This window comes from Lithobates pipiens, unplaced genomic scaffold, assembly GCF_037356315.1.
Source record: "Lithobates pipiens isolate NorthernLeopardFrog02 unplaced genomic scaffold, aLitPip1_a1.2 Scaffold_25, whole genome shotgun sequence".
NCBI classification, from domain to species: domain Eukaryota; kingdom Metazoa; phylum Chordata; class Amphibia; order Anura; family Ranidae; genus Lithobates; species Lithobates pipiens.
Genome location: NW_027507787.1, coordinates 186,120,563 through 186,147,860, shown reverse-complemented (window position 1 = coordinate 186,147,860; position 27,298 = coordinate 186,120,563). Strand labels below are relative to the sequence as shown.

Genomic DNA, 27,298 nt, shown 5'->3' with positions numbered 1-27,298 from the left:
CTTCTTTATACTCTTATATACATGTATAGAGCCATGACAGGTCCACTTTAGTTATCATGATATAAAATAATGAATGTGGGGGAATTTTGGTGGGCGTGATTTTATTTTTGGGGGGGGGGGGGGCAGCATTTCATTTTTGGTACCAGGCAGCACAATGTCTTGGGCTGGCACTGGGCAGCACTGATGATGAGGCACTGATTGACAGTACTCATTGGCACTGATAGGTGGCAGAGGTAGGTGACAGAGATGAGGCGGCAGTGGCTCTAACTGTTTGGGACCGATATCCCTCTGACAGAAGCTGATGATCGTTTTTTTTTTTTTTTTCCTCCTCATGCTGTCAGAGTGAGGAAAAAAAAATTATCCGATTACTGGCTCTGTTTACATCACGTGATCAGCTGATCACATGATAAGGGTCAGGATGAGACTCTTACTCCGATGTTTGAGCAGCCAAGTCTCATAGAGTCGCTGATCATGGAGCGTTCCCCGCAGGGGGCACGGAGGCAGCGCATGCACTGGAGGACGTACATGGATGCCCTCCTAGCAATTTAGGCCCGCGTTGTAGCTGTCTTTTGGCTATAGTGCGGGCGTGAATTGTACCGTTTTTTCCCTCAGAACGTTGTGTGTTATTTTACCGCATACTCGGATGTGGTAAAATATTGCATGGTGAATTGTGCCCAATATGAGCTTTACAGGAAGGGAGCTTTCACACTCTTGTTGCCCTTGTATTGTCACATATTGCGACCCATAACATTTGGCTACCCGCTGGACTGCTCATGTGCGACGCCGCCATATGTGTTCCACCCCTGAGTCCAAGTTCAAGCCCCACCATCCAAATGGACAGCTAGATTATAATTATGCTGAGCAAAACAATTCTGTGCCCGAAGTGTGGCGAGCAGCCCTGTGTTGGAACGCATATGGCGGTGTCCCGCATGCGCACTCCAGTGGGTAGCAAAATGTGATGGGTAGCCGAATTTGACGTGACGCCCTATCACCAGACGTGAACGTGAAAGAAAATTTCTAATTTTGAGTTATCACTGGAACAGTAATAGAGGAGGAATCTTCCAATGGGGACACAAGTTCTGGTGACACCCAGGGATAACCTCGCTTTGGAGGAGTTTCTTCTCACTTTCTGTTTTGGCTATGGGACAGGAAGTGAAGTGAAATCTCGACCATAAGAAACACATTGCAAAAATAAAAATAAACTGTCAAAGGTTATTAGTCTCCTTTATAGTAACCAAACTGAAAAAAAGTTCTGCCTTTAGTTCTATTTAAGGATAAGTATAGTTATGTACAGACTTTAAAGGGAAATTTTTATAACTGAACAAGTCCCGTGCTTGCATTAGATTGTGTTACTGAGAGAGGTTTTACGAGATGTTCCCCTCAGCACAGATCTCCCCCCATCCTTTTCAGCACTACACTTCCCGGCATCCCTCAGAATCAGGAGAAGCGCAAGGCATGCCGGGATGACACTCTTCAGCCCCGACTTCTCTGGACAGACTGTACTTCCCGGTGTTCGGCCAGCTCAGGACGGAGCATGCGTACTGCTGTACCGAAAAGAAAGTACCGCCGCCGTGTGCCGGTGTCCGGCGCCGGGATGGTGAAGTGTGAGGAGGAGGAAAAGCCGGTGACAGCCCCGAGTCTGCGGTATATGACGGGGAGTGAGGTGAGGCGGGAGGACACCGGCTGTACGGGCGACGGTCCCTGTGCTGCTCCGGTGACATCTGAGCGCATGGAGTGTGCACCGGTGACATCTGAGCGCATGGAGTGTGCACCGGTGACATCTGAGCGCATGGAGTGTGCACCGGTGACATCTGAGCGCATGGAGTGTGCACCGGTGACATCTGAGCGCATGGAGTGTGCACCGGTGACATCTGAGCGCATGGAGTGTGCACCGGTGACTTCTGAGCGCATGGAGTGTGCACCGGTGACTTCTGAGCGCATGGAGTGTGCACCGGTGACATCTGAGCGCATGGAGTGTGCACCGGTGACATCTGAGCGCATGGAGTGTGCACCGGTGACATCTGAGCGCATGGAGTGTGCACCGGTGACATCTGAGCGCATGGAGTGTGCACCGGTGACATCTGAGCGCATGGAGTGTGCACCGGTGACATCTGAGCGCATGGAGTGTGCACCGGTGACATCTGAGCGCATGGAGTGTGCACCGGTGACATCTGAGCGCATGGAGTGTGCACCGGTGACTTCTGAGCGCATGGAGTGTGCACCGGTCACATCTGAGCGCCTGGAGTGTGCACCATTCACTTGGAGTGTGCTCTTTACGCATGGAGTGTGCACCAGTCACATCTGAGCGCATGGAGTGTGCACCGGTCGCTTGGAATGTTCACCGGTTGCATCTGAGCTCATGGAGTGTGCAGCAGTCACTTGGAGTGTGCTCTTTGTGCATGGAGTGTGCACCAGTCGCATCTGAGCAGATGGAGTGTGCAGCAGTCACTTAGAGTGGGCTCTGATCGCATGGAGTGTGCACCAGTCACATCTGAGCGCATTGAGTGTGCTTTGAGCACGTGGAGTGTGCACCAGTCACATCTGAGCATATGGAGTGTGCAGCGGTTGCATCTGAGCGCATTGGGTGTGCAGCGGTCACTTGGAGTGTGCAGCAGTCACTTGGAGTGTGCTCTTTGCGCATGGAGTGTGCACCAGTCACATCTGAGTGCATGGAGTGTGCAGCGGTAACTTGGCGTGTACGCACATGGTGTATGCACCGGAGTGGATGGAGTGTGCAGCAGTCACTTGGAGTGGGCTCTGAGCGCATGGAGTGCGCACCAGTTGCATCTGAGGGCATGGAGTGTGCAACAGTCACTTGGAGCGTGCTCTTTGCGCATGGAGTGTGCGCCAGTGACATCTGAGCGCATGGAGTGTGTGCCAGTGACATCTGAGCGCATGGAGTGTGTGCCAGTGACATCTGAGCGCATGGAGTGTGTGCCAGTGACATCTGAGCGCATGGCGTTTGCAGTGGTTGCTTGGAGTGTGCTCTTTGCGCATGGAGTGTGCACCAGTCAAATCTGATCGCATGGAGTGTGCACCGGTAACTTGGAGTGTACGCGCATGGAGTATGTACTAGTCACATTTGAGCGCATGGAGTGTGCATCGGTCACTTGGAGTGTGCATGGAGTGCTCACCGGTTGCATCTGTGCAACAGTCACTTGGAGCGTGCTCTTTGCGCATGGAGTGTGCACCAGTCACATCTGAGCGCATGGAGTGTGCAGCAGTCACTTGCTGTGTGCTCTGAGCGCATTGAGTGTGCACCGGTTGCTTGGATTGTGCACCGGTCACATCTGAGCGCATAGTGTGCAGCGGTCACTTGGAGGGTGTCTGAGCGCATGGCGTGTGCACTGGTCGCATCTGAGCGCATGGCGTGTGCACTGGTCGCATCTGAGCGCATGGAGTGTGCACTGGTCGCATCTGAGCGCATGGGGTGTGCACTGGTCGCATCTGAGCGCATGGGGTGTGCACTGGTCGCATCTGAGCGCATGGGGTGTGCACTGGTCGCATCTGAGCGCATGGGGTGTGCACTGGTCGCATCTGAGCGCATGGGGTGTGCACTGGTCGCATCTGAGCGCATGGGGTGTGCACTGGTCGCATCTGAGCGCATGGGGTGTGCACTGGTCGCATCTGAGCGCATGGGGTGTGCACTGGTCGCATCTGAGCGCATGGGGTGTGCACTGGTCGCATCTGAGCGCATGGGGTGTGCACTGGTCGCATCTGAGCGCATGGGGTGTGCACTGGTCGCATCTGAGCGCATGGGGTGTGCACTGGTCGCATCTGAGCGCATGGGGTGTGCACTGGTCGCATCTGAGCGCATGGGGTGAGCACTGGTCGCATCTGAGCGCATGGGGTGTGCACTGGTCGCATCTGAGCGCATGGGGTGTGCACTGGTCGCATCTGAGCGCATGGGGTGTGCACTGGTCGCATCTGAGCGCATGGGGTGTGCACTGGTCGCATCTGAGCGCATGGGGTGTGCACTGGTCGCATCTGAGCGCATGGGGTGTGCACTGGTCGCATCTGAGCGCATGGGGTGTGCACTGGTCGCATCTGAGCGCATGGGGTGTGCACTGTTCGCATCTGAGCGCATGGGGTGTGCACTGTTCGCATCTGAGCGCATGGGGCGTGCACTGTTCGCATCTGAGCGCATGGGGCGTGCACTGTTCGCATCTGAGCGCATGGGGCGTGCACTGTTCGCATCTGAGCGCATGGGGCGTGCACTGTTCGCATCTGAGCGCATGGGGCGTGCACTGTTCGCATCTGAGCGCATGGGGCGTGCACTGTTCGCATCTGAGCGCATGGGGCGTGCACTGTTCGCATCTGAGCGCATGGGGCGTGCACTGTTCGCATCTGAGCGCATGGGGCGTGCACTGGTCGCATCTGAGCGCATGGGGCGTGCACTGTTCGCATCTGAGCGCATGGAGTGTGCAACGGTCGCATCTGAGCGCATGGAGTGTACTGCAGTCACTTGGAGTGTGCTCTGAGCGAATTTTGTTCACCAGTCACAGAGCGCATTGAGTGTGCAGTGGTCACTTGGATTGTGCACCAGTTGCATGAAGTGTGCAGTGGTCGCATCTGAGCACATAGATTGAGCAGCGGTCACTTGGAAGGTGCTCTGAGCGCATGAAGTGTGCACTGTTTACATTTGAGCTCATTGGGTGTGCACCGGTTGCATTAAGTTTGCACTGGCTGCATGGAGTGTGCTCTGAGCAAATGAGACACGCAACAGTCACATCTGAGCACTTGGAGTGTGCAAAGGTCACATCTGAGTTCATTGGGTGTGCACCAGTCACATCTGAACGCATTGGATGTTCACTGGTCGCATGGAGTGTGCAGTGGTCACTTGGCGTGTGCACTGAGCGCATAGAGTGTGCACCAGTTGCATGGGGTGTACCGGTCACATTCGAGTGCATGGAGTGTGTCGTGAGTATGAAGTTTGCAGCAGTCACTTGGAGTATGCTCCGAGCGCATGGAGTGTGCAGCAGTCGCATTTGAGCGCATGGAGTGTGCAGCGGTCGCATCTGAGCATGAAGTGTGCACCGAGCGCATGGTGTGTAGCGGTCACTTGGCGTGTTTACTGAACGATTGGAGTGTTCACTAAGCGCCTGGAGTGTGCACCGGTCGCATTGGAGTGTACCGGTTATATCTGAGCGCATAGGGTGTGCAGCGGTCACATGGAGTGCGCACTGAGTGCATAAAGTGTGCACTGGTTGCATGGAGAGCGCGTTTGGGCACATGGAGTGTACTGTCACAGCTGAGTGCATGTAGTGTGCAGCGGTCATTTGGAGTGTGCTCTGAGCGTAGGTGGTGTACACATGAAGCATGCGCAGGTCACTTGGAGTGTGCTCTGTACGCATAGAGTGTGCACTGGTCATTTGGGGTGTGTTGCGAGTGGATGGGGTGTGCATATTGGTCACATCTGAGCACAGGGAGTGTGCACTGAGCGCATGAAGTGTACAACGATCAATCGGAGTGTGCATTGGTCGCATGGAGTGTGCACTGAGCGCATGAAGCGTGCACAGGTCATTTGGCGTGTGCTCTGAGTGCATGGAGTATGCACTGGTCACTTGGGATGTGCAGCGAGCACATGGGGAGTGCATCAGTAACATCTGAGCGCAGGGAGTGTGCACTGAACGGATGGAGTGTACAGCGAGTGCATGGGGTGTGCATCGTCACATCTGAGAGTAGGGAGTGTGTAGCGGGCGCAGGGAGTATGCAGCAGTCAATTGGAGTGTTTTCTGAGCACATGGAGTGTTCACCGGTCGCATGGAGCCTGCACTGTTCACATGGATTGTGCCCTGGACGCATGGAGTGCATTACTGTGAAAGGCTCATACAGGGACATGTATTTCCTCATCCATCCCTCTTTGTAGGATTGGTCTATAGATGTACACACACATGGAAGATAAACACACAGCTTACTACCAAATGTCCAGCTTGGTGGAGAATTGCCCTTGTATGGTTGCTTTTTGGCTATAACTCTGTTCTGTGTATACCACTGAAAGAGAAGTGTGCTTATTTGCTTTGCCATCATTATATGTATTGACTGTAACCGCATCAATGTATTGTTTTAGTTCTGCACTTGAACCTTCTGTTTTTAACTTTTACTAATAAAAACCTTTTTGACTTTTTATGAATAATAATTCTACTTTTCTTGAGCTCATGCCCTAAAAAATCCCATTAGAGGGTCTTTTTGGTACATTGTAGAATTGGGGATGTGGGCATCCTCTCCTATACCTTCTACCAGCAAGCAATACATTTTGCATGGAGTCAGGGAGGGGAACTCCATTGGGGAGTTTTCTTTATCGTACATCACGGGACACAGAGCACCATAGTAATCACTATGTGGGTATATAGGCACCTTCAGATGATGAACACTGGTATGCCCAGTACAGGAAGTCTACTCCCTATATAACCCCTCCTCCTACCATGAGTACCTCAGTTTTTTCACCAGTGTCCGTCATAAGTGAAGATGCGCTCTGAGGAGCTCCAGGAGGGATCCTTGCTGGGTTTAAATAGCCTCCACAGACCGGATCCATCCAAAGTGCCACTGAGGCCAGGGTGGATGGTACCCGGGCCTCGTATATGAAGCACAAGGTTTTGCCTGTAATGCCTCTCCAAGGGAGGGACCCAGGGCTTTGGTCATGCTTACATTACCTAAACTTCTTCCTGGTGGGGTGCTATTACAGGTCCAAGGGAGTGGAACCCCAATTAAAAAGGGACAGGTCCTTGAAGGTTTGCTAAAGTGTGGTGAAGTTTGAATCTGTCTGTTAATTCAGCAGAATCCTGCAGTGAGAATAACGCAAGGGAAGAAGCCTAGGAACTATAAAAGTCCACCTATGGTTTTTTTCTTTAAGGAAAAATGTTGTCATGCCTTAATGCTCCACTAGAGGGAGTATGTACTATGTAGTACTAGAGCTGCACAGTTAATCGTTAAAAAATTGAGATCTTGATTCACCCCCTCTGCAGAGGTTGCAGATTCTTTCATATAAACAAGTGGAGAAACTAGCTGCTCACTCAGCTGTCAAAAGAAAACATTGGGGCAGTCTGCCAAGTTTTTTAACTTGCAACATTGTAACTAAGCTTCCTTCTTAGATCAAAGGGATAGAACTTCTGTGTAAATAAATAATCCAGGCAGACTGCCAAGTTTTCAACAACCTGTAAATGCAGGAAGTTTAACCACTTAAAGTCTAAATATTTTTCTGACACTTGTTTCTTAAGTTAACTTAAAATCACAATTTTTTTTGCTCGAAAATTACTTGGAACCCCCAAACATATATAGTTTAGTAGAGACCCTAGGGAATAAAATGGCAATTGCTGCAATATTTTGTCACAATGTATTTTCCCAGCGGTCTTTCAAATGCAATTTTTTGGGGAAAAAATTCACTTCAATGAAAAAAACTAAAAAACGCCCAATTATTTTTGTTTTGATATGAAAGATGTTACGCCATGAGAATAGTGATCTATCTTCTAAGCAAAAAAAAAAAACTTGATTTTCATTTTAGCCAGAATGGTGCAGGTCTAATGTGCACATACCTTAATCTGTTGCCTTCATTTCAGCTCAGTGTCATTCTGTGTGTGGCCGCAGCAGCTTGCAGGGGGATTCCTCTTGAGGTAAGAGATCTGCCATGCTTTTCTCCCCCCTCAAGGGACCAGGAGGGTTAGGGAATCTTGCAATCCCCCCTCCAGCTCCACATGTTTTTTCCACATGTCTTTTCCTGCTTGCTTGCATCATGGCTCTGCCACCAAGGATTCCACCTCCAGGTGCTGGGAACTCAGTCATTCCTAAACACTGCCATCCTCGCCTGAAATACCAGTTGGGGTAAGCCAGGGTGAGTATTTGGAACAAATTGGTGGTGCAGAAGCTTCTCACAACTCAGTCCCTGTATACGTGACTGAAGATGCCCTTTCCTTCGGCCCTGCAGGGCCTAGACGGAAGATCAGCAACTTTAATCGCATCCTCCATCCAAAGGGATAGAAAGCTTGTTAGATCCCCCTCCCTCACCTTAGACCCTTTGCAAGGGGAACAGTGGCTGCAGGATGAGGTGTTACCCTCAGGCGATCAGGAGAAAAAAATCTAACCGATTACTCCTCTGTGTAGTAAACAACGGTAGATGAACCCTTTTCAGCCTCGCAATCAGAAATTGTTAGTACAATCTCTTACAAAATGGCTCGTTCCTCTTTCATGCTACCCCTAACGGAGTCTGTTGAAAGTTTGGTTTCTTCCTTGGGTTCCGTAAAACCTTCACAGCCTTTGCATGCGTTTCCTTTCCAAGCATTACTTGAAAAGCTTATATATGCTGAATAGGATCATGCGGATAAGCATTTTCTCCCTCCAAAGGGCTTCTCAGTTCTCTATCCCATGGAGGAGAAATTCACAAAAAATGGAATGCACCTGCAGTTGACGATGCACAAATGCTTAAGGATCCAACAGATAAAAGGTTGGAATTCCTGCTAAGATCCTCCTTTTTTTTTTTTTTTTTTCTTTGGCAGGTGCCGTTACTCAGCCTGCAGTCGCTGCAATGGGCATCTGTCAATCCCTAAAGGACCAATTTAGCCAGGCCCTTAAAGAACTTCCTGTACAGCAAGCCCGGGATTTGGCTAAGCTGCCAAGAGCATTATGTTTTGCCATAGACGCCATTAAAGATTCTTTTCACCAGGCGTCCCGTCTTGCTCTTGCGCTAGTACACATTCATAGAAACCTTTGGTTAAAAAGTTAGTCAGCTGAAGCACCATGCAAAACGCTCCTGACTGGTTTTCCTTTTCATGAGGATCGGCTATTTGGGGATGATTTGGACAGATACATCCAAACAATTTCCAGTGGGGAAAAGTAAGCGCCCTTCATTTAAGCGGACTCTTTCTCCTGCGCCAGAGCCATCCGTCTCTAGGCAGTGGCGACGGCCTCTGCCATCAGAATCTAGAGGAAAACCACAGGGTCAGGCCCTGCATATCCGAATTCTAGTCTCATTGTGAAGGGGCGCCCCCCCCCCCCCTCGCCAGGGTGGGGGGGAGACTTCTGCAGTTCTCAGAAGTCTGGCAAGAGGAAATTCAGGACAGATGGGTTATCTCCACAGTACTTCTAGGGTACAAACTGGGACTTTGCACCATCTCGTTTTCTGAGGTCAAATGTTCCCAAAGATCCAGGGAAAAGGCAATCTCTGTTTCAGGCATTAGACCGATTAATGACTCAGGGGGTGATCATACAAATCCCCACAGAAGAGCAAGGTTTGGGGTTTTATTCAAACCTCTTTACAGTACCAAAACCGAATGGATATGTCAGACCCATTGTAGAGCTTAAAACAGCTCCTGAAGATCCGCTCCTTTCGCATGGAGTGGTTTTTATCCTACAAGGAGGAGAACTTCTGGCATCTATTGACATCAGGGATACATATCTCCATGTTCCTATACTTCCCACTCACCAAAAGTTTTTGCGGTTCGAGGTAGAACAGCAGCATTTCCAGTTTGTAGCCTTGCCCTTCGGGCTAGCCACAGCACCCTGTGAGTTCACCAGAGTGCTGGCCCCACCTCTAGCTAGGTTAAGGGCACAGGGCATAACAGTCCTGGCGTACCTAGACAATGTATTGCTAATAGGTGGCTCGTTTTGGAGCAAAGCGTGCGCATTACAACCAGTTACCTGGAAAGTCTAGGTTGGAGTCTCAACCTAGAGAAGTCTTCCTTTAAACCTGCTAAAAAGGCTGGAGTACTTGGGTCTGATCATAGACACAGCCCAGAAAAAGGTGTTCTTGCCTCAGGCAAAGATCAATTCCATAAGCGAGCTGGTGCGGATGGTCAGGTCGCAAGGAGATCCCTCCATTCGCCATTGCATGAGGTTGTTAGGAAAGATGGTGGCTTCATTCAAAGAGGTTCTCTATGCCCAGTTCCATTCGAGACTGTTGCAAAACAGTATCCTGTCTGCTTGGAACAAAACGATTCAAGCTTTAGACTTGCCAATGTGGCTGTCCCCAAGGGTGTCCCAAAGCCTCGGTTACTAATCCAGAATCTATTGAAAGGAAAATCTTTCAGATCAGTTATCTGGAAAGTGGTAACGACGGATACCAGCCTTTCAGGCTGGAGAGCAGTGCTAGAGAAGACAACTGTCCAGGGACAATGGTCAAGAACTGAAAGAGCCTTGTGCTATCAACATCCTAGAGATTCGGGCAGTGCGTCTGGCTCTGAAGGCCTGGACTTTCAGGTTACGGGATTGTCCTGTCAGGATCCAATCCAACAATGCAACATCTGTGGCCTATATCAATCACCAAGTGGGCACCAAGAGTCTCGCAGAGAGAGGTGAACCATATTCCAACTTGGGCAGAAAGTAATGTTCCGTGCCTATTGGCAGTCTTCATTCTGGGAATAGAGAATTTGCAGGCAGACTACTTGAGTCGCCAGCATTTATTCCTGGGGGTCCCTTCACCCTGACGTTTTTCAGGCTGTTTGCCAAAGATGGGGGACTCCGGAAGTAGATCTTCTGGCGTCCAGATTCAACATGAAATTGGTCAACTTTGTGTCCAAGACAAAGGACCCACTCACATGCGGAATGGATGTGTTGGTGACCCCGTGGGATCAGTTCTCACTTATTTATGCATTCCCCCTATTCAGTTGTTGCCACAACTTCTTTGCAGGATCATGCTGGAAAGAAAGCCGGTGATTCTGGTAGCCCCAGCATGGCCCAGAAGGTCCTAGTATACAGATGTAAAGATGGAGGTGGAGGATCCATGGTCCCTTCCACTATGGCCAGACCTACTCTCGCAGGGGCCGATATTCCATCCTACCTTACAAACGCTAATTTTAACGGCTTGACTATTGAAACCCACATTCTGAAGAAACGTGTGCTTTCCGGGTCAGTTATCTCTACCTTGATTAATACAAGGAAACCAGCTTCCAGAACTATATATTGTAGAGTCTGGAGGGCTTATGTTTCCTGGTGTGAATCCAAAGGTTGGCACCCTCAAAAGTATATCATGGGCAGAATTCTTGCCCTTTTACAATTAGGGCTAGAGATGAAATTGGCCTTGAGTACTATTAAGGGCCAAGTCTCAGCTTTATCGGTCTTATTTAAAAGACTGCTTGCGTCACATTCTTTAGTTCGGGGTTTTATGCAAGGGGTGATACAGCTTAATCCGCCAGTTAGATCTCCTTTTGAACCCCTGGGACCTGAACTTAGTTTTGTCAGTGTTACAAAAACGGCCATTTGAACCAATGCAGCATATTCTCTTAGTCCTTCTGACAAGGAAGTTAGTGTTCTTGGTTGCTATATCCTCAGCAAGGAGGGTTTTGGAATTGGCTGCTCTTTCTTGTAAAGAGCTATAATTGATTATTCACGAGGACAGAGTGGTGTTGTGCCCTCGTCCAGGTTTTCTGCCAAAAGGTGGTCTCAGGTTTTCACCAGAACCAAGATATTGTCCTGCCATCGTTTTTTTTTCCAAAACCATGTTCCAGGGAAGAGAAGTCACTACATTGTCTTGATGTGGTGAGAGCAGTCAAATTCTATTTAAAGATGACTGCTCAGATCCGGAAGACTGATGTTTTATTTGTACTGCCAGAGGGTCCTAAGAAAGGACAGGCAGCTTCAAAATCCACTGTTGCTAAGTGGATTCAGCAAGTTATAATTCAGACTTATGATTTAAGGGGCAAGATTCCACTTTTTAAAGTCAAAGCGCACTCTACCAGGGCGGTTAGTGCTTCTTGGGCAGTGCGTGACCAGGCCTCCATGGCTCAGATTTGTAAGGATGGAACTTGGTTTTCAGTACATACATTCACCAAGCTTTATCAGGTGGATGTAAGAAGGCGTGAGGTTATTACCTTTGGGTGCAGTGTGCTGCAGACAGCAGTATAGGTCCTCAAGTCTGGGGGTGCCCTAGGGTTGTCTCCCTCCCCTCAAATAGCATTGCTATGGCTTGTCCCACATAGTGATTACTATGGTGCACTGTGTCCCATGATGTACGATAAAGAAAAATTATTATTATTTTTTTTTTATAACTGCTTGCCTGTAAAATCCTTTTCTTGGAGTACATAACCTCTTTCTGGGGTATAGATATATTGCTTTGCTGCAAAATATGAGGTAGAGGAGGAGGGGTTGTATAAACTTCCTGTATTGGGTATACCAGTGTCCATCACCTGAAGGTGCCTATATACCCACATAGAGATCACTATGGTGCTCTGTATCCTGTGATGTACTCCAAAAAAAAAAAAAAGGATTTTACAGGTAAGCTGTTAAAAAAAAAAAAAAAAAACAGGATCTGCAGTGCCCACATCGCTGCTCACCGAAAATTAACCCCTCAATACCCTGCCATTACTCTGCAATACCCTGCCATTACTCTGCAATACCCTGCCATTACTCTGCAATACCCTGCCATTACTCTGCAATACCCTGCATTACCCTGCAATAGTCTGCATTACACTGCAATACTCTGCAATACCCTGCCATTACCCTGCAATGCTCTGCAACGCTCTGCAACACTCTGCAATGCTCTGCAACACCCACCAATACCCTGCAACACCCGCCAATACCGTGCAATGCTCTGCAACACCCTCCAATATCCTGCAACGCTCTGCAACACCCGCCAATACCCTGCAACACTCTGCAATGCTCTGCAACACCCACCAATACCCTGCAACACTCTGCAATGCTCTGCAACACCCGCCAATACCGTGCAACACTCTGCAATGCTCTGCAACACCCTCCAATATCCTGCAATGCTCTGCAACGCAATACTCTGCAACGCCATACTCTGAGATACCCAGCCATACTCTGATATACCCAGCCATACCCAGCCATAGTCGGTGATACCCTGCAATACCCAGCCATAGACACCCCCCCCCCCCCCCCCCGCCGCCCTCTGGTGCTTCTACCGACTCGCCAATACTATCAAATCCAGAATCTTTTTTTTTTTTTTTTTTTTTTCAGGCTTCCCAGCTTAGAGGTGAGATGCGGGGTCTTATTGACCCCACATCTCACTGTAAAGAGGACCTGTTATGCCATATTCCTATTACAAGGGATGTTTACATTCCTTGTAATAGGAATAAAAGTGATCAAAAAATTTATTTTTGGGGAAAAAAATGTCAAACTAAAATAAATAAAGTAAAATGAACAATAACATTTTTTATTTTTTTTTTAAAGCGCCCCTGTCCCCATGTGCTCGCATGCAGAAGCGAACGCATACGTAAGTCCCGCCCACATATGAAAATGGTGTTCAAACCACACATGTGAGGTATCGCTGCGTACGTTAGAGCGAGAGCAATAATTCTAGCCCTAGACCTCCTCTGTAACTCAAAACATATAACCAGTAAAAAAAAAAATTAAATCGTCACCTATGGGAATTTTTAAGTAGCGACGTTTGGCGCCATTCCACGAGCCTGTGCAATTTTGAAGAGTGACATGTTAGGTATCGATTTACTCGGTGTAACTTCATCTTTCACATTATGCAAAAATTGGGCTAACTTTACTGTGTTTTTTTTTTTTTTTAAGCACAAAACAGTTTTTTTTCCAAAAAAAAGCATTCGAAAAATTGCTGCGCAAATACCGTGCGAGATAAAAAGTTGCAACGACCACCATTGTATTCTCCAGGGTGTTTGCTAAAAAAACATATATAATGTTTTGGGATTCGATGTAATTTTCTAGCAAATAAATGATGATTTTTACATGTAGGAGAGAAATGTCAGAATTGTCCTGGGTGCTCCAGAACGCCTGATGGCGCTCCCTGCATGTTGGGCCTCTGTATGTGGCCGCACTGTGTAAAAGTCTCACACATGTGATATCGCTGTACACGGGAGTAATAGCAGAATGTGTTTTGGGGTGTAATTTGTGGTATGCATATGCTGTGTGAGAAATAAACTGATAATATGACAATTTTGTGAAAAAAAAAAAGTAAAAAAAATCTTGATTTTGCAAAGAATTGTGGGAAAAAATGACAACTTCAAAAAACTCATCATGCCTCTTACTAAATACCTTGGAATGTCTTCTTTCCAAAAAGGGGTCATTTGGGGGGTATTTGTACTTTTCTGGCATGTTAGGGTCTCAAGAATTGAAATAGGCCGTCAGTACTTCAGGTGTGATCAATTTTCAGATATTGGCACCATAGCTTGTGGACTCTATAACTTTCACAAAGACCAAATAATATCCACCAATTTGTACTTATTTTTACCAAAGATATGTAGTAGTATAAATTTTGGCCAAAATTTATGAAGAAAAAATTACTAATCTGCTAAATTTTATAACAGAAATGAAGAAAAATTCTTTTTTTTACAGAATTTTCTGTATTTTTTCTTTTATAGCACAAAAAATAAAAAACCCAGCGGTGATTAAATACCACCAAAAGAAAGCTCCATTTGTGTGAAAAAAAGGACAAAAATTTCATATAGGTCCAGTGTTGCATGACTGAGTAATTGTCATTCAAAATGTGAGAGCACCGAAAGCTGAAAATTGGTCTGGTTATTAAGGGTGTTTAAGTGCCCAGTGGTTAAGTGAAAATTTAAAAACAAAAATTCTTTTATTCAGCGACTGTACAAAGATTTTTCATCTGAATATTCTCACCTGAAAATTGATTCGTGAGGCCAGTATAAGGCTCGGTACACACCTATGCAGTTTTAGCTTTTGATCTGTTTCTGCAGTGCTTTTTGCTGTGCGTTTAGATTTTTGTGCATGCGATTTTACTGCAATTTGTGTGTTTTTTTTAATCTGCCAAAAAAAACACAAATTGCTGCAAAACGCATTACATTCTTTTCTGCAGCTTCTCCATTGAAGTATATTGAACCAAAAAGCACAGTTTTTTGCGTTTAAAAGTTCCTGATCCTTTCCAAATATGCAGCGGCTGAAAAAAGCAGATATGAACGTGTCCCATAGGAAACCATGTAAATGAACTGTAGTGCGTTTCTGCAAAAAGCATCAATAAACATATAGATGTGAACCAGGCCTAAGACGTTTAGTAACATAATGAGGTTAAAAAGACTGGGGTTGGCCCTTTATAGTACAAAAAAGCAGATAATCACTACTAGAAGGGGTTAATTTTTTTTTACTGTAAGACAGTGAAAGTAATGTTTACAGTGGTGGTTATATTTTTGCCCTATAGTGGGCTAATTTTTTTTTTTTTTTTTTTTTAACCCCATTATGTTACTGGCCAATTAATCAATTCATTTCATAATTGATTAGTTGTTTCAGCCCTAGATCATTGTGTGTAGTGACTCCTTTGCACTGCTGTCTCTCTTTGAGGAGGGATTTGCGGTGGAATGCTTATCGGAGAGCGGTACAGGTGCAGCCAACGGGTTCAGGAGGGGACTGTCATCTCTAAATGCTTTCTTTTGGGGGGGGGGGGGGGGGCTTGTGACACGGCCCCATTTACGTGAATAGAAAGTACCATTTGGCGGTAGTACTGCCTGCCATACAAAAAACGGGTGTTTTTTTTTTTTTTTTTGCTGCAGTGCACCACAGAAGGTGGACCACAGCATCTGCACCACAGCATCTGCACCTCTGTGTATCCAGGGCTGTCAGGTCATAATTAAGATATGTGGTAGGAGAGCTTTAATACAGCTTCTCGGCCACGCTATTTCAATCAGTGTCATCTCAGTCTAAGGCCCGTTTACATCTCACGTGGTGGAAATGATCGTTCTCGCTCACAATTTCACAATTTTATATACATTTCTGTTAGGGGTATACCGAAAATGAAAAATACACTAGGCCGAAAACCGAAACCGATACCGAAACAGCACCGATACCGAAAATGACTGTTTTAAAAAAATATTTTTATACAGGAGGTGGTCAGAGACTGGGGACATGGTACAGGAGGTGGTCAGAGACTGGGGACATGGTACAGGAGGTGGTCAGAGACTGGGGACATGGTACAGGAGGTGGTCAGAGACTGGGGACATGGTACAGGAGGTGATCAGAGACTGGGGACATGGTACAGGAGGTGGTCAGAGACTGGGGACATGGTACAGGAGGTGGTCAGAGACTGCATGCATGGTACAGGAGGTGGTCAGAGACTGCATGCATGGTACAGGAGGTGGTCAGAGACTGCATGCATGGTACAGGAGGTGGTCAGAGACTGCATGCATGGTACAGGAGGTGGTCAGAGACTGCATGCATGGTACAGGAGGTGGTCAGAGACTGCATGCATGGTACAGGAGGTGGTCAGAGACTGCATGCATGGTACAGGAGGTGGTCAGAGACTGCATGCATGGTACAGGAGGTGGTCAGAGACTGCATGCATGGTACAGGAGGTGGTCAGAGACTGGGGACACGGTACATGAAATGGTCAGACTGGGGACACGGTATAGGAGATGGTCAGAGACTGGGGACACGGTACAGGAGATGGTCAGAGACTGGGGACGTGGTACAGGAGATGGTCAGAGACTGGGGACGTGGTACCGAAGATGGTCAGACTGGGGACATGGTACAGGAGATGGTCAGAGACAGAGGACGTGGTACAGGAGGCATCCCCCATTGCAGCCAGTGTGTCCCCATTGCAGCCAGTGTGCCATTTTGCAGCCAGCCTGTGCACTGTGTGCAGGGAAGAGAGCCGCCTCCGCCGCCTGTTTGATAACAGCGCCGGGAACATCACAGCTTTCATTTCAATTGCTGTGTGTTCCCGGCCGTGCGCCGTCACACGCAGCCCCTCCCCCTTGTCCGGGCACTTTGATAGACAGATCATCCGTCCAATCCTGCGGATGATCTGTCTATCTAAGTGCCCGGACAAGGGGGAGGGGCTGCGTGTGACGGCGCACGGCCGGGAACACACAGCAATTGAAATGAAAGCTGTGATGTTCCCGGCGCTGTTATCAAAAAGGCGGCGGAGGTGGCTCTCTTGCGCTATGATGGGCGTCACCAGGGGCGGGGGACGGAGCCCCGTCCCCACCCAGGCCACGCCCCATTTTCGGCTCCATTATCGGACGTTTTTCTCTTTCGGCAAATTGCCGAAAAGGGCATTTTCGGCCGATATGTTTCGGCGGCCGAAATTTCGGTGCATCACTAATTTCTGTGTGTCACACATAGGGCAGCCTATTCATGTCAATGGGCTCTCATGTGTGTGTTTGTCTTCCACAAGAAGATCTTGCTCCTTTTTGGGTTACAAGCTTTTCACCATTTTTAAAGGCACATTTTTACTGTGATTTCAGTGTGACAGTAACATCAAATTTGCACCATGTCTGAATGGCAGCCAAAGGCGCTTCACACATTTTACCAGAATCGTGACAACTCTGCCAACGATCCCAAATAGCAAAGATGTGTAATGAATGCATGTATTTATATGTAAATTATCGCTAGTATCTTTTACACTAGAGATATTACATATAAATCATAAGCAAAGCAGGTAGGATACAAAAATAAGAGCCTAGGTAGAATATCAGTTTATAACTACATCCAAAAGCTAAACATTCTGGGGAGGGTAATGCCAAAAAGGGGGGGAACTGATGGAGGAGGAGCAGAAGAGAGGAAAAGGGAAGAGGGGAAATAAAGGGGGGAGGGGCATAAAGGTAAGTCCAACAACTCAGGGTTAGGATAATGAATATATAAAAGGAACAAATAAGTCATTTATGCCATGTGCATCAATCAAGCTGCTCCAAATTTTACCAAATTTCGAGGGCCGGTTCCTACTCGCATCAGTCATTTTGTAGAAAGGAAGAGATTCGGCAACCGCTGCCTTCCATCCAGACACTGTGGGAGGAGCCGACGGTTTCCATCCAAGTCAAATTTCTCATCTAGAATAATATGAGGGAAGCTAGTATCTTTTATAACATGTTTTCTGTCTGTCACTTTTCAGTGCCTGGTTAACCTGACTGAACTGAATCCCTACATCCTCTGCTCAATCTGCAAAGGTTATTTTGTTGATGCCACGACCATAACAGAATGTCTTCATACATGTGAGTACACGCATGCAAGAAATCCAGAGAAAAAATTTGATTAAAGTGGAACTAAAGGGAGGAATACTCACCATTCCTCCAACGGTCCCTGATGACATCATCTTTGTGCCAGTTTTCAGCCATCTTAATTGGCCGCTGCAGGATAACGTCACTCTTGCCCAAGTGCAGAAGATAATCATCCCAGCACATAAGGGATAGAATGGCAGCTGTAAGCTGAGCTTCACAGGCTGGGGATTGCTGTGTGCAGGCAGATAGATGTGTTTTATTGCAGAAGAGACATTGAATGACTCTTCTTGCTCACCGTGAATAACAGTGGCACTTTGGTTCTGCTTTAACCCCTTGGTGATGGGCTCGCGCAGATATGCGGCCTCTCGGCGGGTGGGCCTTGGCACCAAACAGTCGGATATTTGCGTTCATTATTGTTAATATAGCTGTGCCGAGAGTGTGCTCCTGGCACAGTTACCGGCAGGTATTGGAAAGCTCCTGATCACTACTTGCGATCGGGAGCTTTCTCATCATGACAGCCAATCACATGATCATAAACCCCTCCTCCTGGCATCTTAAACCCCTTAAAAGACCAGAAGACGTGGGCTCCAAGGGATTAAGGTTTAAAAGCTAAAATTATATAGAATGTCCTGTGAGCCTCCACTAACCATAATAAACCAATAAATCCTCTTTAAATCAGCTGCAAGCGGTAAACATGTCTCATAAACCATGTAAAAAAACTAAAATCGCATTAAAGATGCTGCACTATCAAAGGTATAAGCATAAAGCCTCTGAACTGGTAAAAATATGTCCTCTACACTGCGGTAATAATGTATAAAATATAAGATGTAAAGTACATAAAATAACAAGTACTTAATATCCAAATAATAAAGTGACGATGTGCATTCATATAGTGATGAAAAATATTAAAGCAAATAGGTCCGTGGAAGTCTAAATAGATCCAAATACTGGAATTATAAAGTAGTGCACTGTGCAAAGTTCAAATTGATCCAATTTGCAGGTGCTCCACTCTCCATACGATTCAGTATGCTGTGAAAGTGATGCGATAATCAGACACTGTGCTCTCACTCAGTTGCTCCCCCACCCCCCATGTAATGAAGGCTCACCTTAAGGTGTGTGACCTTGCTGTTAAGCTTGGTCAATACATGCCTTGGAACCACTACAGGGTTCAACGGTGCATCCGAGATCCTGGATCAATCGCCAATATCCAGGCACTTCAGTGCGCCATTCTACATCAAGTAAAAAACGAATGGTTGAAACTGGCCAGTAACGGAATGGTACGTTGATCGTTCCTAACAGCTGATCTGCTAAGCGTGACGTCCTGTCCCCTTCCCCTACATGTTTCCATACAAGGGAATTTCGTATCTTTCTCAGGAAGTGATCTTACGAAATTCCCTTGTATGGAAACATGTAGGGGAAGGGGACAGGACGGCACGCTTAGCAGATCAGCTGTTAGGAACGATCAGCATACCATCCCGTCGCTGGCCAGTTTCAACCATTCGTTTTTTGCTTGATGTAGAATTCATTACATGTGGGGGGGCGCGCACCTGAGTGAGACCACAGTGTCTCGTTATCTCATCACTTTCACAGCATACTGAATCGCATGCAGTGTGGAGCACCTGTAAATTGGATCAATTTGAACTTTGCACAGTGCACTTAAGCACTTCTTTATAATTCCAATATTTGGATCTATTTAGACTTCCACAGACTTATTTGCTTTAATATTTTTCATCACAATATGAATGCACATGGTCACTTTATTATTTGGCTATTAAGCACTTAAGACGTAAAAGTATATATCAAATAACATTTTATACATTATTATTATTATTATTATTATTATCATGGTGTAGAGGACCTATTTTTACCAGTTCAGAGGTTTTATGCTTATACCTTTTTGATAGCGCAGTGTTTTTAATGCAATTTTAGAAGGTTTAAAAGCTAGCTTCACTTTTCACTTTTTTTTTTTTTTCTTCTTTTGGGAATAAACTATAAATAAAACTTGTTTCAATAGACTGCAAGCATGCTGATATCCGCGAGAACAGTCAATTGTTACTTCTGACACATATAATGAGGCACAGAGCTGTAGGCAGTGTCTGTGGGAGCCTGACATTTCACCCAATATCCACTGATTGTGGGTGCGCTGCAGGCTCCTGTTTAAAAAATTAAATAAATAAAATAAACGTCTATTGCTAATAAATATATAAAATTTTTTATTTATTTATTTTTTTATCAAAGGTGGACTTTGCCTTTACAATGATGCCAAACTATGGTATAGAATTCAAGTATGTAATCTTAAAGTAGTTTTAAACCCAAGAGGAAAAAATTATTGATTATAAGGCTGGGTTTACATTGCAGCGATGCGGGAACGCCGTGAATCCGAGGCGGGTTCCCGCATCGCATGCCTCCCGGCGGCAGTTCACACTGCTCTATGCGAACTGCTGGGAGTGTCAGTGAAATGTTAATGACACCCCCAGCTCAGTTCGCATATCGCAGTGCGATCTGCAAACTCGGACAGGAATCGGATCGCATGGTGTGAACACCCATGCGATCCGATTCTGCTGCAGACCAAAAAAAGGGTCCTGTGCGAGTTTGGGGCAGGTGCGATGCGAATTCAGCCATACTATCTGTATGGCTGATCTCGCATCGCACAGAGATCGGATGTGATTTGCACTGCAGTGTGGTGCGAATCACATCCGGTTCTCGTAGCCGCAGCGGTGTGAACCCAGCCTAATGCAGCTTACTAGTTCCTAGTTGTGGTGCATTAGTTTTAATTTTTGGGGTGATTCAACATCTATTATTTTTCTTTTTAACAGACCGAGCTGTCCACAAAAGGATGGAGGAATCCCTCCTGCTGAGCCTCTGTAATCTGATGGCAGGGAGACTTCCCCGACATCAGAATACACTGATCAGTGCTTATCAAGAGATTTTTTTTCACCATGCTGGTTGTAAACAAGCCGATCGATGGATTGATTTGTGTACAAACAGTTTGCCCATAATGTACATGGATCAACATTCGGCTGCTCCCCCACCACATTTAGGGTTTGGTACGTTACAATATATTACATTTTTGTTTATGGGTTAAATACCTGCTTTAACTCTACCTACTCCATATTTTGTTTTTGTTTTACGGCTGTGATCCATCTTTCTGTTAGAGGGTGGCTATGCTCGTTCTCCATTGTCACACTGTATGTTGGAACGTAGCCACCTTCTCTTGCTTAATCCTGAAATGAACTAAGGATTATGGACTGTGGGATAAGTAGTGTGAATAGGGCAATGCAGAGACCACAACAAACATGCACTGCTGCTTGTTTCAAACAAACAGAAGTGAGGGGGGGGGGGGGGTAAGGAGAGGTTCTGGAGCTAATAGTGGATGTTAAAAAGATGCAGAGAAACACATTAAGAAAGGGATTTCATGGCAAATGGTTTACAGGACTATTATAGTGTTACTCCAGAGTTTTTATGCATGATTTTCCTGTAAAGATGTTTGGAAATGTACCACGTTCTGGTTTTTATTTCTCCGTTTACCTGAAGATCTTGACCGCCCCCTGTCTTTTTGCAATCTGACCATGCTAAGCATTGAAGCAGATCCCTGCTAGCGTGTTCAGCTTGGGAAGCTGAGTTTTCTACAGGATTCCATGCCCAAATCTCCTATAGTCAATATAGCTGGTCACGCCAGTTACCAAGTGCTGGTGTGTCGAGTGGCAGGTCCCAGCAGGAGGAGGCAGGCTTCACTTTATTTTTAAATAAAAACGCAACTAAACGTATCTTTATTGTATATAACAGTGAGAACAATAGACATTTGTCATTTATTTACACTTTTATCTTATTTTAATTTTTTTCAGTTTGCAAAAGCTGCATAGTAAAGCATTTTTACTACAGCAACAGGTGTCCAAAGTGTAATGTTGTGGTCCATCAAACGCAGCCTCTGTATAATATCAGGTATGTAGTAATGTTATAAATAGAATCTTTTGCCAAAAAATTCCTTCTTTTTTACCATCTGCCTTGCATGTTTGTTTCACTCTCTGCTCTCTCACATATTTTGAACTTAGCAGTAAGGATACTTGCACACAGAACTGATGTTTGAACATTAGTATTTCTGGCTGACATTTCAGGCATTTATTTTGCGTGAATCTGGAGTCAACCCGTGCAAACTCCATGTTGATAGCATCCTGACCAGGATTGAATTGGGAGCCCTGGCACTGCAGAAGTGCTAATCACAAAGCCACTGTGCTGCCACACAGTATACATGAATTTGGTAAGGGCCCTTTCACACTAATGCCGCCCCACACACGATTGGAATTCCAGCCAGAAAAAGACAGATGAGAGCTTTTCATCGGAAAATGCGACCGTGTGTATGCGCCATCGGAATTTAGCTGTCCGAATTTCCACCAGCCAAAAATTGATAGCATGTTCTCAATTTTCCTGATGGAAAAACTATCTATTTATCCGATCGTGTGTATGCAATTCCGACACGGCAAAAATTACGCATGCTCAGATTCAACTACGAGACAGAAGCTATTCGCTACTGGCTATTGAACTTCCTTTTTCTAGTTCCGTCATAAGTGTTGTACGTCACCGCGTTCTAAACGATCGGAATTTGGTGTGATCATGTGTAAGACAGCTTGAGTGGAATTCCGTCGGGGAAAACCATCCGAGCTTCTTCCGACGAGAATTCCGATCGTGTTTATGCGGCATTATATGTTTTTCCTAAATTTTTAAAGAAAAATGTTTCCCTTTTAAATTGTATGGGACTCTTCACACCACCACGTTAGAGGTGTGGTGCATTTTGAAAAGTCCTGCATGCTGCATCAAAAACACAACTTCCTATTGAAATGAATGGAAATTGGGGTAAAAACGCACTGTGATTTGCGCTTTTGGTGTGTTTTTGAGTCACATGTCTATTTTTCACAGATACAGGAAACACATCTGAAATATGGCAAAATTCCGTACCACGGTTTTCCCTAATCGTCTTTCAGGACAGCCACTATGAGAGATAGACTCCTCCTCTTCCTCTGGAAACACTGCGCCAGCCCATAAATTCTTACTTCCCCTGCCGGACCTCAGTTATTAGTGTTTCCTCCGGCGGGGAGACACTGTGCAAGGAACCAGGCCGATCAGCTGGGGAGGCTGTGGCCATCTTGTCGTTAAAGGAACCCGGTTGAAAGAAGCAGGGGCTTCGTTTGGAGAAAGCTGGGTTCAAACCGTTCGAAACCAACGTCCGCGTGTCGGACGGGTCGAACGGTTTACTTACCTCACCAGGTACTGCCACCCCTTCCGAGTCGAGCGCGGCTTCAGGTCATGGGGGACTCCTATCGCGTCTACAGGGACGCAGCTGGCAAGCCGTTCGGAAGATTTCCCTGTACATGGGTACAGTCCGCCCCTTTTTTTCTTTGAACCGAGCGGGCCGAACGACGGGCGACGTCGTATCCGGCGGAAACGAAGGCTTGACCTCTAAATACGATCGACTTCCGGTTCCGGGTCGTGGAGCTGATAGGAGGGCCGGGCACAAGCTGGAGATGAGTTCAGAACGTGCACAGGCAACGTGGAACTCTGTAGTAAGCAGCCACCTGCAGTCATGTCGGAAGCTGAGGCTCAAACGACAGACTCTATCTCCAGCATTCCTAAGGTAAGAGCGCCCTGGGGAGGGGTACTCTCTATCTAGGATCCCCCCACCCCAATGTATGGTTCTATCATGGGTGGGGGGGCAGACCCCCTGGGTGGCCAGGGGGGAGGGGAGGCTCAGATCCCTTCGTTTTAAAAAAGGGTCTAGTGCACTCCCAGGGTTGTATCCCGAGCTTTTGATTGACTTTGTCTTTTCTGTTTTTTTCTTTTTTTTCCTTTTTTTTAGAAAGCTACGGAAAAAGCTAGGTCTACGCATAGCTCTAAAAAGAAGTGTGCCTCCTGTAGGGACATTTTAGGGGAATCTTGGACCAAAGTATTGTGCAAAGGCTGTATTGACTCCCTCGTTAGGGAAAGGGAATCTGAACAGGAGTCAGGACTAGCAGCTTCAGTCAAGGAGCTCTCGTCCACCTTCTCTTCTTTTAGGTCCCTTTTTGAAAAATGTCAGCTTCCCACGGGTCCATCTCCCCAGGATACAACCCCACCTCTAGCACAGAGTTCTGCTCCAGTCCAACCTGCTAGTACAGGGGGGACAGAGGTTGCAGGCCCTTCAGGGACAGGTAGGGAACTTCCAGACAGTTCCTCTTCCGATTCCCAGGAGGGTTCCGAGGGGGAGGACCAGGACGGGTCCAGGAAAGCCTCCAGATATAAGTTATCCCTTGATGAGGTAGAGGACCTCTTAAAGGCAATTTATGCAACCCTCGGTATCCAGACGGATAAAAAGCCCCTAACCCTGCATGACCAAATGTATTCAGGTTTAGGGGAGCCAAAAAGAAGGGTGTTTCCAGTACACGAAGTTTTAATGGAAACAGTTAAAAAAGAGTGGCAGGATCCGGAGAGAAAACCCTTTTTATCTAGATCCCTCAAAAGAAGGTTCCCATTTTCAGAGGACCCGGCATGCCTTTGGAATAAAAGTCCCAAATTGGATGCCGCGTTCTCCCAGGTCTCCAGACACACAGATTTGGCGTTTGAAGACATGGGGGCCTTGGCAGATGTCATGGACAAAAGGATTGACTCCCTGCTTAAAAAGACGTGGGACTCGGCTATCGGCAATTTAAAGCCTGAAATGGCAGTTACAGTTGTGGCTCGCAATTTAGAGCACTGGCTCTCACAGATCCAACAACATATTGAGGCAGGCACAGATAAGGAAACCATTCTGTCATCCTTCCCTACTATGCTGCGAGGGATCACTTACATAGCTGATGCCTCTGCTGAGTCCGTCCGCATGTCGGGCAGAACGGCGGCTCTAGCCAATTCGGCCAGAAGGGCCCTCTGGTTAAAAACATGGCCAGGGGATAATGCCTCCAAGGTAAAGCTATGTGGAATACCCCTGACGGGGGACCTCCTGTTTGGCCCAGGGCTAGAGATGGTTCTAGACCGGACAGCGGACAGGAAAAAGTCCTTTCCTCTCAAACGGAAAACCCCCGTACCAACAAAGGGGTTTCGCCCGCAGGGGCGTAGGGAAACCTCTAAACCAGAGGGGAAAAAGAAAACCTGGCCCCAAAAAGGCAGGGGCAGAGGAGGGGCGATTTTTCGCCCTCCTATCCAGCCCCGTAAAACCCAGTGACTTTCCAGCTACAGTGGGAGGAAGACTGGGGGCCTTTCTTCCACAGTGGGAGACAATATCCCCCAATCAATTTATTTTAGGGGTAATAAGAAGGGGGTACCTCTTGGAATTCCTAAGACCACCCCCTCAAAGGCTCCTTGTCACGCATCTACCCAGGTGCATGGTAAAGGCCGAGGCCTTGCTAGAAGCTCTGAGGGAATTGGAGAATCAGGATGTTATTCTCAGGGTCCCAAAAGCAGAAGAGGGAAGGGGGTTTTATTCTCACATCTTCATAGTGAAAAAACCCTCAGGGAAGTTCAGGTTGATTCTGAACTTAAAGCCCCTGAACGCTTCAGTGACATACAAAAGATTCCGCATGGAATCGATCTTTTCAGTAAAAGCGCTTCTCCCCCACAACTGCTTCATGGTATCTCTGGACTTGAGGGACGCGTATTTACACATCCCTATAGCGGAGGCCTCGCAGAAGTTTCTACGCCTTGCCATAGATCTGGGCGGAGAAACGGTACACTTTCAGTTTCAGGCCCTGCCATTCGGGCTATCCTCTGCACCCCGCATTTTTACCAAAGTCCTGGCAGAAGCCATGGCCTTTCTTCGGCTCCAGGGGGTATGTATAATTGCCTACCTGGACGACCTGCTTCTGTTTGCAGCATCCCCAACACGGTTGGTCAAGGATCTGGATCTAACCAAAAGGGTCCTTACAGACCTGGGGTGGCTTCTGAACTTGGAAAAGTCCAGCCTGATCCCCTCACAACAGATCTCCTATCTAGGTTTCCTGTTGGACTCAACACTGTTGAGAGTTTTTCTGCCAAGAGAAAAGGTACGAAAACTGGACAGTGCGGTGGCCTCTCTTCAGAGCAACCAGCTGGTTTCCATAAGGGTTCTGATGTCAGTACTGGGTCTTCTTACATCCACCCTTCCAGCAGTGCAGTGGGCAGGGTTACACTTTCGTCCCCTACAGACCTTCATCCTAGGGGTGTGGGACCACAGTCAGGAGGCCCTAGACACCCTAGTACATATTCCCCACCAGGTAAAGAGATCCCTCTGGTGGTGGAGAAAAGTGACAAATCTGTCGCAAGGTCGTCTGTGGCTCATCCCGGTTTCTCGGGTAGTAACCACAGATGCAAGTGGAAAAGGTTGGGGGGCACATTTGGGTTCCCTTCTAGCCCAGGGCACTTGGGAGGACGGCGAGGTGACTCGATCGTCCAATTGGAAAGAACTAAGGGCAGTGGGACTAGCCCTCAGATTCTTCAAAGAAGAGCTCCGGGGTCACCACATTCAGGTGCGGTCGGACAACTCTTCCGTAGTGGCCTATGTGAACAAACAGGGTGGCACCAGAAGCGGAGCCCTGTTGTCTTTAGCGACAGAGATTCTGTCCTGGGCCGAAACCTACACCCTTTCGCTCTCAGCCGTTTTCCTGAGGGGAGAGGAAAACGTAGTAGCAGATTTTCTCAGCCGAAAGAGGCTGAGGGAGGGCGATTGTGTTCTCAACCAGGAGGTCTTCAATCTCATAGTAAAGAGATGGGGGTCTCCAGAGGTGGACCTGTTCGCGTCCAAAAACAATGCAAAAACCCACTGTTTTTTCTCCCTAAAAAGGGGAGAGGGAGCTCTAGGGGTGGACGCTTTGAGCCAGAATTGGCATTTCAGAACTTGCTATGCCTTCCCACCTCCAGTGTTGTTGCCAGCAGTTCTGAGAAAGTTTCAGATGGAAAGCACATCTCTGATTCTGGTGGCTCCACATTGGCCAAAGAGAGCATGGTTCTCAGTGCTAAAGCAATTGGCGGTAGAACCTCCCCTGCTCTTGCCCCCTCGGGAGGATCTCCTCTCTCAGGGGCCAGTCCTATGCCCACAGGTACGCCAGTGGAAGTTAGCGGCCTGGCTACTGAGGAGGGTTTATTAAAATCTAAGGGATTTTCACAGAGACTAGTTTCTACCCTCCTGGACAGTAGGAAAAAGGAAACTCGCCAGATCTATGAAAAGGTCTGGTTGCGTTTCAACAAGTGGTGCGCAGAGAACTCTTTCCCAGTACGGAGCTCCTCCGCAGTGTTGGAATTTTTACAATGTGGGGCAGATAAGGGCTTATCCATTAGTACCCTTAGGGGTCAGGTATCAGCCCTCAGTGTTTATTTAGAGGATCATTTGGCTGCCAACCCATGGGTAGTCAGGTTCTTTAGAGCCCTGTCCAGACAGAGACCGGTCCAGGGTCTGTCCTTTCCCAAATGGGATTTATCTTTAGTTTTGCAGAGCTTAACTGGAC

General features: G+C 47.1%; 1 protein-coding gene across 1 annotated transcript in view; it reads left to right on the top strand.

Annotated features, from left to right (window-relative positions):
• Positions 1–1,448: 1,448 nt before the first annotated feature.
• Positions 1,449–27,298, top strand: part of PCGF6 (polycomb group ring finger 6) — an 86,376-nt gene continuing 60,526 nt past the window's right edge. Inside the window, exons 1-3 of the mRNA XM_077455287.1 lie at positions 1,449–1,663; positions 17,750–17,849; positions 21,701–21,797. Coding sequence (XP_077311413.1) covers positions 1,535–1,663; positions 17,750–17,849; positions 21,701–21,797 — 326 coding nt within the window. The 5' untranslated portion in view covers positions 1,449–1,534. The remainder of the gene's footprint in view (positions 1,664–17,749; positions 17,850–21,700; positions 21,798–27,298) is intronic.